This window comes from Morone saxatilis, unplaced genomic scaffold (assembly GCF_004916995.1).
Source record: "Morone saxatilis isolate NCDOM2014 unplaced genomic scaffold, NCSU_SB_2.0 Contig18, whole genome shotgun sequence".
NCBI lineage: Eukaryota > Metazoa > Chordata > Actinopteri > Moronidae > Morone > Morone saxatilis.
Window position 1 is genome coordinate 9755264 of NW_023339740.1, and position 12525 is coordinate 9767788.

The 12525-nt window shown below is 38.8% G+C and overlaps 1 protein-coding gene across 1 annotated transcript in view; it reads left to right on the plus strand.

Moving 5' to 3' along the window:
* The window catches only part of LOC118327749 (rac GTPase-activating protein 1-like), a 7863-nt gene extending 6304 nt beyond the window's left edge, over window positions 1-1559 (plus strand). Inside the window, exon 17 of the mRNA XM_035661181.1 lies at window positions 19-1559. Coding sequence (XP_035517074.1) covers window positions 19-94 — 76 coding nt within the window. The 3' untranslated portion in view covers window positions 95-1559. The remainder of the gene's footprint in view (window positions 1-18) is intronic.
* The last annotated feature ends 10966 nt before the right edge of the window (window positions 1560-12525 follow it).

Consider the following 12525-nt stretch of genomic DNA (forward strand, 5'->3'; position numbering starts at 1 on the left):
CCCCCACCACACTCTTAGATTTGGGAGCAAGAGCAAAGGATCAGCTGCCTCTAACCGCCAGGGAAACTTCTTCGCTTCTCCACAGCTGAAATAATGGCGAACAAGAAAGTTCACCCATATTGTACTTCTGGGTTTCTTATTGCAATAACTGAATATATATTCACATAATCATGTGGGAAAACTACTGTGCAATTTAAGCATGTAACCGTTTTATTGCGGAGGTTTTTTCTCCAGTGTTTTATGCAAGACTTGCTAACCAGTTTTTCTTTGAAAAGATTCCTGCACGTGTGTTTTTATATTTGTTTTTATATCTTTGATTACGAATGATTTATTATTGACCAAAACTGTGGTGGCAACTTTGTGATTGTAAGAGGTTTAATGACCAAGCACCCATTAGAAACCAATTTGAGGATTATTATCTTCTGCTTTGTATTGAACACTTGCATGTTCAGAACAGAAGCTATGCATTCACTGGTGTTGGTCCTTCTTTGGACCTGTGGTTGTAACCACAGCAACAGGGGTGCTCAAGCCCCCATGAAATACACCGCTGCATTGAACAAAGAAAAAATAAGTTGTATTATTGGCCAGTGTTTCTTTGTCTTTTGGCTTTGGTTACCTCAGCATTGTCCTGAAACTAACGTCTTATTTGTTTTCATGATGCCACATTTTTCTTTTATATTTATGTTGACTGTGTACTATGATGTATACCAATCATGACAATCTATATACTACTACTAACAATACTACAATGTAAACACTGATACTAATGGGAATAATGTTGCGTTTTGCACTGTATCTGTAACAATCTGAGTTCATGTGTTTTCTACCAGGGAGTTCACAGCCACTAGAGGATGCTGTTGCACCACATTTGATGTGCAAGCTTTAAATAATGAGTGATCGACTGTATACTATGCACACAGCCAGTCAGTATTACTGACACTTACACTGATATATCGACACATCACTGGAAATACTAGAAATTATTCCTGTGATTTAGGATAGTTCATCCAATATTTTCCCTCTCATGAGCCAGAGATCTGAGATGCACATCTGTGTGGTCATTACAAAATAAAATCTGGAGCTTCTTTAATTTATGAATGTGATAACTGATTTGCATGCACACTTAGGTTTGTATCCACAGTAGCTTTTTTTTTTTCCCCTAGTGAATTTCTTCTCTCTGCTGCTCTCACTGTCACCTTTTATCAGCTCCAGATTTTAATGTGATGAGATTACTGGTTCAAGTATTAATTAATTAGAGAAGAAATGTCGACAAAAACTGATTCACAGTATTTGGTCATTAAAACTATCTAGCCATGTTTTGCCTATCAATGAAGAATACATGCGTTGTTTGAGGCTGTAAGACTCCACATTATGTATTATACATTCTTGTACATTTATTCCATTATATGGTTCTATTTCTCTAATGAAATATTGTCTAACAGATGTAGTTACTTTCAACATTTTATGGACTGAATTTTAACCATTATTGCTTTGTCTGAGCTCAAATAAGATCACACAAAAGTCCATGGTTGAGCTGAAAATAAAACCTGAAGACACTGGTTCTTTTGTCTTGGTGGGTTTTCTTTATGCTTGAGATGGGCATGTGAGGCGTACATGTCGGATGTGTGGGTTTTGTTACCAGCAATTCAAACCAAACTCATCGATTAGCATTGCCCTATTATTATTGTTATTAATGCATAATTCACACAGCCTAAAACCTTCATTTGTGTTTAACCCTCTTAATTTTCATTTTCCTGGTGTAAATTGAATGTTGGCCATTGTTATTCAAGATCTTCAGTGAAAGAGCAAAAGCACGGCTCGAGTTATTCCAAAGCCGATGTGGCACTGAATGATAATGCAATTTGGCTCATTGTTCCAATAGTCATTACAGCTATTTCCATAATCTATTGGGCTGAGTGGGCAGGCGATGAGGTCTAACATTATTATGAATTAAAGCAGGGATCATTTATACATCTTATAGTTATTCCATTAACAGTTGCTGTGGAGAGTGCTAAGCCAGGCTGAACCCATTGACATACATTTTATATGGCCTCATTCAATACAGAGCTTCAACAACACATAAGGCCCTTTGAGATCCAAGCCCAGCTGTTTGGGGGAGAAATGAAAATATGGTGTGCAGAGTTCATCCAAATTAGTTTGTTCTTCCTTTCTTTCTCACACACCCACACACACACACACACAAAGAGCCATGAATGACTGCAGAGAACACCCCCAAAAAATGTTTGAATTTCAAATCAGCATTAATAGTTCATTAGCCTGAAATAAGGTCTCCTGTGTGTCGATCTGTCCTCTCATCGGGGGATTGTGTGTTTATTTATGCTGTACGGTGCAGCATACGCTCGGCGGCTGCAGACATCAAACAGCTGGCTGTGTACAGTGTGTCTCTGTAGCTCCATATTCCAGCATGCCCCAGTGTGCAGTGATAGAGCTCCACTCTGCTGTGGGACCAACGAGGGCCAAATGAGTAACTAGTCCAATTAAGAGCTCTTAAATAAATTACAATGTAAGCTGGTAAACACACAACAACAACAGCACTATTTAATTCCTCTATTTATACGGTGAACTGCAGGCAGTGATGCCAAAGGAACCAACAGAAATGTTAACCACCTCTGGAACCTGAATACAATCAATACCGTATTCAATTCATAAGGTTTATTGCTGTTATTGACTGATTGAAAATACAGTCTATACGTGTCAAGCTCTGTCTGTGCAGCATGTAGTGGGTGTCTGCAGTGTTGCCTGCTTGAGGTCAGTGCCAATAATGTCAGCACCTCAGAGATGTTAACTCAATAACAGCCAATCCAACCATCTGATCGTGTATATAGTCAATGGGTTTGTTAAAGTAAAAAACTGTGTTAACCGCTAGACAAGTGATCATTGCATGTCTTGTATTTGACTACTTGCAAAAACAGTGTTTTACATATTTTGTCACTAGCTGGGGGCATTTCTATGTTCTTGTGTTGTTCTTGTAGAATCGGCTCACTAGTTTGGAAGATCAACTGATGGATCAGGCTAGGCATCGTACACATTCGAAATCACAGAAAAATGGGCCATGCAAAAGGAGCAGTTTGTCAGATTTAGAGAACAAAAGTGCTAAGCTGCAAATGTATAAACATGAGGACCAAGGACCAATATAGTGCTTCCTTAGCAGGCTAAGCATGTGCTTGAAAAGTGGTCCTCCAGACTTGTTCCTGACACTGTTTTCAATGAATTATGTGACAGATTGTGTGATCAATATGCTTTCCATTTGGTGAATTAAACATACAACACTGAAATACCAAACTATGTTCTGCACTAGGCTTATAAAAGCCCTGAAAAAGAGTCATTGTCCAAACTACACCCACCTAACACCGGTGAGTTTTTTTTAACTGCAAATAATTGTCCTGCGTCTTGGCTTTCAATGCTCTTGCTCTCTCACTCTATCTCTTCTTTCGGCTTCATCCCTTGTTCCCTCTATTTTTTTCTCCCCTCTGCTCCCTCTCCACCCCTCCTTTGAATCGAACCACCGTCTTAGCCGGCTACCATGCGTGGTCGATACCTTGTTACCACAGAGAAATCAATTATCTCGACCAAGCAGCAGGGGAAAGAGGCAATAATGAAAGAATGCTCCTCCTTCCCAGACGATAGCCATGGTCATTAAATATGAATTTATCATTGGCTGAGGAGATTTATGGAGCGAAATGCAGGCCCAGAGTTCACACTCTCTTCACAGCGTAAGTTCAAAGTCTGGTTACAAGTGTATATTAAATTGGGTAACAGGTTGTCAGCCTGGTGATGTTATGTGTCCTAAATCTTGAACTTGATTATTTCAGTCACTGTCATCTGGATGCAGCTGAAACAGAGTTGTGACATTTAACCATCTAAAAATACCCACATAACACGAGCTGCCTGCAAACGACAAGAATGTCTCCTTACCTGTTCAGATGACACACCTTTGGACCAGTTGACTGGCCTCTTGAGGGGGAAGTGAAGGACAACGAAACACTAAAAATGGTTTAGCATCTGTGACGTGTAGTGTATAGTGAGTGATGGCTGCATGAGATGCCACCGCATTCATGGACAGCTCAGGTTCCCTTCAATGTGATGTCTGAGCACCACTCACTCAGGTGAGAGAGGAGATGGCAGTGATGGCTGACGGGTAGGTGGGCATGCCAACCATACCTGCCCGTTTGGGCCTGTAATGAGCTGCTCTGACGACTTGTCTGACAGCTGCTGCTAGAAGTGGAAAAAAAACCCCGCTACCACCACCACAGCCGGGTAAAAAGAAAAAGTGCAAATGAGAGAGAGAGAGAGGGAGAAGGACGGAGCGCAGACGGAAAAATGTGTAATTCGGGCTTGCTCTTAAGGCAGCAATAAATTCCATTTTAATGGGGCACCACAAGCAGTAGCAAGCACTCAGCAGTCTGTTGTGTTTGATGCCAAATTGTGCAGAATAAACAGATTTGCTGTGCAGCTGGTCCAAACACACACTTTCTCTCTGTCTCTCTCTGAGTTGCTCTGTTCCCCTACCACACACACACACACACACCATCTCCTCATTTCCCAACTCCCTCTTCAGCCCCCCCGCCTCCCCTTCCTCCTCCTGGACATACCAGACAAGAATTAGACAAATCATCACAAAAAGATGGCAAGTCCTTTGATTTATTTTCTTCCACTTAACTGAATACTCATCTCCAGCTGTCACATACACAGTCTAGGCAGCGTATTTGTTTTAACAGGGAAAAGATTGAGCTGCGTGTCACTAATGAGAAGCAACATGCCACATCTGGCTCATTTCCTCCCCAGAATATGAGTCTTTGGTCATCCTGTTCATCAGAGGCGTAACTGTACACAATCTCTGAAGCCTCTGTATTCAGAAACAATACCACACATATTGTAGGTCATATGCATGCAAAATAAAACTGACAAAACAAGGGCAAGTTTGACTGTATGTGAGGGCAAGAAAAGTTGGGTCAAAGTCCTTTAGGTTGGGGAAATATCAGGGTAAATCTTTATATGAAACTCATGATCAGAGCAGCAATATCTCTGTTGTATTAACAAGACTAAACATGCACACAATGACAATGCTAGCATGTCAGTATTAATCAGGTATAACTAATCACCATGTTAGTTTAGCATGTTAGCATTTTGCTAATTAGCGCTAAGCACAAAGAGCAGCTGAAAATGGTGAATGTCACAAGTATTGTGATTTTAAGCTAAGGATTAGGGATCACCACAGTTATTACAATTCATCCTAAGGAGAACGTGAATGTATTATAGTGATAGACATTTGTGGCAAGGTCAGGTTATCATCATGATGCATCCTATGGGAACCATGAATGGCTGTACAAAGGTTTGTGCTAATGAATACATTAGATGTTAAGTGAAACCTTTGACCTGCAAGTGGTACTAATGGCAATCCATCCAATAGTTCTGTCACTAAAAAACTAAAATGTCAACCTGCTGGTGGCGTTGGAGGCGAAATCCGGATGACCCAGGCAGCAGAATTTATCCTCTGGGGACAATGATAGGCATTGTCATAGAGTCATGAGCCTAAAAACAATCTTCAAAGAATAAAGATCTTCAGTCATATATTTCTTGCCAGCAGAGTGACATCATGGCCTGTTCGGCAGCACTGTAGGCACACGCGCACACACACACACACCATTGACTGCTGCCATTGTTTCTGTGATTTATGTATTGTTTCTAGAAACTGAGCTCTCAAATGTGCACTCAACACACACAATCACACACCTAAAATACCTGTATGCATGCAATTGTGTGTTTGTGTGTGCCTTCCTGCATGAGTGCATCTAACTTCATGTAATTGAATGTGAATGTGTGTGCACAGATGCATGTTATGGAATAGTGTGACAGGAGCTGTGTGTATGGATGGCTGAGTGTTTTCAAGTGAATGTGTGCAGTGACCATGTGTGCAGGTATGTGTGTGCCTCTGCCTCAGTTTGGGATTGTTTTTTCTGCATGGATGGACTCGGCTATAAATACTGTACACCATATATGATATACTCATATCATCTAAACCACACACCCCAAATCTCATCTCTTTTATTGTCTCTTTTCATGAGCATCACTTGTAGCATACCACTACACGTAACCAATTGTTTTTTGTCAGTTTAGGTTTAGTTGAACTTTTTAGCAGCATTGATAAAGCATGATTATGTCATCTTGGCCTTCCCCAACAGCAAAAAGGCAATGGCCCCTAAAAAAAGAGCTTTATCTAAACCTGTAGTATAAGAAATTAAAAGGCACTGTGCTGCTACACATCAAGATAATTTGCAGAATTTAATCAGTTTTTTAAGTCATTTAAAAATTAAAGCCCCACAAAAATATTTTAACCTGGGCACATTTTTTAAATGCTTCCTGTGATTTTCCTCTAGGCCACTAGGATGCACTGTTGCACCCTGCATGCCACCTTGGTGTCATGAAGCAGTTCTTCTGTAGCCGAACACACCCATTAATTTCACCCATCTCCACAACTCTATCATGTACGGTTCCCCTGTGGTTGTTAGGATATAGGAGTGGTACAGAAGCGTCAGTATTTGTATCATTTGCACCACTGAACCTTTAATTTGAATTGATAAAGTTTTGCTTTTACAGTGGCAGCTTGCTCAGGTGACAGGTATTAACAGCTTTTTCCCATGGTTTTCACCTCTAGGGAAATATTAAATTGGGTAGATCAGACTTCATACATAAATGTAAGCTGAACAGGCACTAGTGTATGTATTAGCCTTATCACACGTGTAATTCACATGTTCATGGTTTCATCTCAACTGTAAGGGTGACAGCTGTTTGCATATGTATGCATTTTTCACACCTTGCATGTGTTAGTTGATACCTGTCACTAAATGTTCAACAGCCAGCTGTCAATTTTCTTGTAATCTCCCATTTGTCAAAGGGTGTGTATAAGTAATACATTGTCAATTGGTTCTGAATGTGCTGTACTGTGTTGTAACATTCAACAAATGTAGTAATTCCATTTAGTTTAAATATATCTATAAATTATGTTTCCAGTGTTAGTGGGGGTTTTTTTAGCTCAGCTTTTTCTGGCACATGAACATACAGTTATAGAGACAGTCCCTAAATTTGTAGCATTCGCATTATTGATCACTGAAATCAAGTAAGTCTCTTTAGATGCTGCATTATAGTAAAATAGAGCAATGATTGATTCATTTTATGGCAGTTCTCCTGTATATTAGTAGAGAATGGCTGTGAAACAGTACCTACAGTTTTTGTCAATTGAACACTGGAATTTGAGAGTCAGTGACCGAAAAGCCACCATTCAGAATGATAAATACAAACCTCCAATTACAGCACTGACTCCTGATATGGGTGAACACCTGTTGCTTTTCAATTAGCAATCAAGACTTCAGGAATAAAGGGCCAAAGGTGGGCTCTCCATTTCAATTTTCTTTTTCTTTTTCTTTACAGGTTTGTGGTGAAAAGTAAATGAATTCAATCCCCATGAGTCCATCCCCTTTTTATACAAGTAATGGAGGAAGCTTGTGGTGATGTAGCTGCTGAAGCATATCAGGGCTGGATTTGTCATGCCAGGTGATACTTTCCCTGCTGTTTGGTCAAAGAGACTGTTTGCCAGTGTTCCTGTGGTAAGATAAAAACAAGAAACCTAATTTTAGTGTGTGTGTGTGTGTGTGTGTGTGTGTGGGGGGGGGGGTGATATTTAACAGCAACGTTGTGTGTGTTGTGTGTGTGTGTCATTCAAATATTGTTTTAAATACAATTAATGAGATTATTATTAAGAGTTGTGTGGAACATTGCATGGATGTTTTTAAAAAAAAAAAAAAAAACACTTTTAGAAAATGTGTGTAGGCAAAAAACTGTAATTGTGCTGTATAGATGTGTATTGCAGCCTCCCTCGGAGGCTAAAATATACATCTATACAAAAGTGTAAACAAAAAACTTTTGTATACATCTATACAAAAGTGTAAACAAAATATATTTTTGCAAAATATCTTAATGCAAAAATCTCAATCCATCTCACTCCGCGCCATCCTCAAGTCGAGTTTAGTCAGTCGAGTGTGTCAGTGACTGACTCATTGCAGGACCTAATTCTACATGTTTCCTCAAATAACACCCACTTCCTTCCTTTAAAAGACAGGAGGGGAAAAAAACCCTCAAAGCTGCAATATATGAGACAGTGTAAAGACTGCTAGCATTACCAGAGTAACAGTGAATTTACACCCAAACCAAAAGTAGATGAACATGGCACAAGATATTGAGCTTTCTGACTATTCCACTATACATGAGACTAGGAGAACTGCAACAAACAGCGGTGACACTGAACAGTCAGGTAAGAGAACAAGTAAATGTGGACTAAAAAAATTAAATTAAGACATTTCAATTGAAGGATACTGCAAAACAGCTTTGGTCTTTAGGGATAACATTAATGACTGTTTTCTGTAAAATCTATTCTAACTGCCTTATCAAGGAACACTCAACAATGATCGTATTTGTTGTTCAGATCAAGAACAAGGACTCAGATTTAAGATTTTGAGACGTTTTGCAATAAAGACTAGAAGACCAGTCATTTTAGATAAATGTCTGATAAAATGTTGATGTCATTATATTAAATTACGTAATGATTGCCTGTATTGTGTATGTATGTGTTTGATGTGCGACACCCACAGAGAGAAGACTTTTCAGAATCGGGATTTTAACTTTAGGAGTCTTGTGTATCATACAAGCCACTCTCAATATTTCCCTGCGCCTTGCCTGTAAGTTGTGAACAACAACATTTTGTCTTACAAATGCAAGATGAACTATGGCACATTGTTGTAAAATGTTAACTCAGTGGAAGGTTTTGCAATCATAACCACAATTTCTGTTTTGACAGTTTATTCAAAAGAAGATACGGATCAGTTTCCTCTCAGTTCTGTGATAGCAGAAGTGTGCCAGGCTGACCAGTGTGAACAAAATTCAGCCCAGTTATGTCCCTGCTGCAACGACCTGGTGAGAAGACTACTGAGAGAAAAAAAGGCCTTTGAAACAGAGAGAGACCTCTTACACGAAAAAATCCTTCAAATAACTGGGGATCCTGACTATTTCCAGGAGTCCGGGGATGGTGCCCTGGACGATTCCTTTCCAGAGATTAGCGGGTACAGCTGAAGTTCAGTGACCACTCAATGCATTGGGAGCAAGAGCATAGGGCTTCAAGCATGTAACAGCAGTTTGACCTCTGTCAGGTTAGTCTGTTTGACATTCGATCAGCTAAAAAGACTCTAAGGCCAATACCTACCATATTTTGATGTGATGTCACGTATTTTTGGGTTGTAGCGGTAAATATTTGCAATCAGTTAAACACTGTATCGCTGAAAATATTTAACTTTTACAGTGAACAATCTGTATATGTAAGTCAAAAGTAATTACACAATTGTATATTCAAACATTGGAATTGGATTTTAAAACCTTATTTAGTGACATGCCACCACATTCCCCTGCCATCTCACAAACTCTGGATTGAGGACCCTGGTTTTAAAGGTGCTAAAGTCAATATTTTTTATATTAACAATGGATCAAATGATTATGTGTATGTGAATAAGGTCACTTTAAGTGACAAACCCACAAAGACTTATCACCTAACTATGTAGTTCCCATCCACTCTATGCAGCGCTCTAGCCTCTTTTAGTTCATTATTTTGGTTTTACCAGCCACAACTTTTGGTTCTCACGAGTTTTCAGCCGCAGACAGCTGTTTTCAGTTAAAAGGTTTTGACAAACATGCACTGTATGTTACCTGCCTACCACCAAACAGCAGATAAAGTTAGCAACGAGCTAGAAAAGCTGGATATTTTCCTGAAGCCCTTTGTGGAGACCAGACCAGAGGGATAGTGAACACTAAGGTGGACCCAAACTCCAAATAAATACTAATTTGATAATATGTACATTTTCTGGGCCTGTCTGAATGCAGATTTAAACAAAATTGTGTGCAAGACTGTAATATTGCTGTGAAATGCATGTATTTTAGTCTAATTTTGGTTTTTGACATAATTAAATATATATTTTTTTTTTTTACCACATCAGCTATTTGGATTTTCTTACTTTCAAATGATTCCCTGGTTGTATCTATCTAATAAAAACTTTAGAGCCCAGAGGGGAAAAGTTTTGAAGGTCAGAGAAGTGTGTGGATTTTATCTTACTAAGAAAATGTAAAATCCATTTTTTTCTTCTACATAAACTCGTTCCCTTTCTTTTCTCAACAAATAACTTGGCACATCAATTTTTCAGAGAGAAGTGAAAATTTCTTTGGGTGGTTTTGATTATACCCACATCCTCATAATAAATATCTAGTCAGATTTTCTGGTTGACAAACATTATGTCTGACCACTGTAGCAGTGTCAGTCACATATTGTACTATTTTGAGAAAAGTTAATCCAGCCAGTGGTGGAATAAATGGAAAATTAAAAAAAAAATAACTCAAAAGGTCTCTCTCTGTTTGTCTAATAAAACAAATTAAGTATCTTAATTTCTTTCTAATCATTCAAGTTATTGTCCATATGTTGCCAATTTCAGTAGTTTGAATTTTGAATAGTCAACTAGTCTAAATTAAAAAATTGGTTTAATCGACAGCAAAATGAGTCACCAGGAACATCCATAGTTGTTACTGAGCTAACCTTAATTACACTCGTGAGTAAAGTGCAGGGGAGCTTTCATGTCAAAAAAGGATGCAGTTAATCAGCATGTTCTTTTGGTTTGCAGCCACGTGCCAATGTGGTTATACTAATCCGACATCACTCTGTATGTGTTTAAGAATGCAGAGAGTACTTTTCTGAGTCAATTAATTCTTTGTCTATGAACTTTCTTGGGATCACTGAGTCTTTCTTTGCTGATAAGTTTGTCAAAGTTAAACTGACAGAAATGAGAGCTGCAGCACAGTCACTCATCATTTCTCATTAACACTGCTGGCTTTGTTTTAATTAGCCGTTGTGACTGACACCTGTGTTCCTGTGACACTGTATTGCAGGCTTGTGTTATCCTCCTTCCCAGCTGTTGCTTGTCAATCATCCCAAAGTTGTCTCTTGTGTCTATCTCTCAAAATAGAACCACATGTGTAAAGCTGCCTGCACCATTATGTGTCCCTCAGTGGTTTTCATTTTTTTTAGCTTAATTAGCTTAACCGCACCAAAAATGTATAATATGTCCTTTGAAGGTATGACAATTTTGCCTTAATGTGCTCTCCAGTATTTCAGTTGAAATATTGGTAAATTTTGTACTTCAGTATAACAAACAACAATTTGTCTAAAGTATCTAAACAGCAAACACAACAGTAAAATTAGAGGACAAACGGATATTGCAAAAATATGTCACTTTATTTTGAGAGTTCCTATCGTGTATGAACTGTTTCTGTGCATGGTTTTGTGGTGGTGTGTCTGTGGGCTGGTAGCTATACCAACTGTTGTTGCAGTTGCTTTTGTCTTATTAACACCTTATTCCCTTCACTAATATGGCTGCAAGAAAAAATCCTCTTTGAGGTACCTAAAAACTTAGTTTTAGAGTAATTGTGGCATGATGTTGATATTGCACATTTTTGTAAATGTTTACTGCCAATGATTTTCTGTTCTTTTATTATACAATATCTGCATATGGCAACCAAAGCATGTAAATAATATACACACCATCATTACTTATCCACTCCAGTGTTGCTTGCCTTCCACTCCAACTTACAGAATTCACAGAAAAAAAAAGAAAAAAAAGACACAAACTCCAGGACGTACATTATAAACCTGATTTCTGATTTCTAAGCAGATTTGACATTTTCTGCTACTTTCAATTGCCAGCTGGAAGGTTATAGAAAGATGGAGGTCATCATTGTACTGCCTAGTCTGAAAACTAAACTAAACTTATTCTAAGTAGTAGAAGTAACCACGTCCCTGAATGTAAATGTACTTCCTTCACTGACACTTATAAATAACTAATGGAGATTTTTACATGATCATAATTTGTAGGAAACAGAGCTGGACAGATGCTAGTTGTACCATTCTTCACAAGGTAGTATATATTGGTCAAGTGGCTCATCTCAACTAATAGACCTAAAGGATATTGTCCCTATTTTAATTCAATGACGTCATAGAAACACTATTACAGTATAAAGAAACCTGCACAGAAAAGGAGAAGTCCACTCCGGACTGAGACACACACTGGTCAGCATGGATGAGACATGAAGCAATGCCTAAGTATAAACAGAGGCCATGACAGATAACAGACTCTGTTCCTGCGCAAACACAGTGGGCTGACTGTCAGACACTGCCATGCTGTCCAAGTCCCTTTGAGGGGGGAGAGAACGCCTGCAGATGGTCGAGCATTTTGAAATGACGCAAGAAAGTCGTAATTTAAATACCGATGACAGGATTGTGCATATCCTTGTGTGCTCAGTACATGTACATGCAAACACAGAGCCATACATGTGCTGTACAAACACGTAAGACTGTCTAAGATGTGAAATGCCCAATCAAACACACAGTGGAGCTATATGTGGAAAAGATAAGGAGTA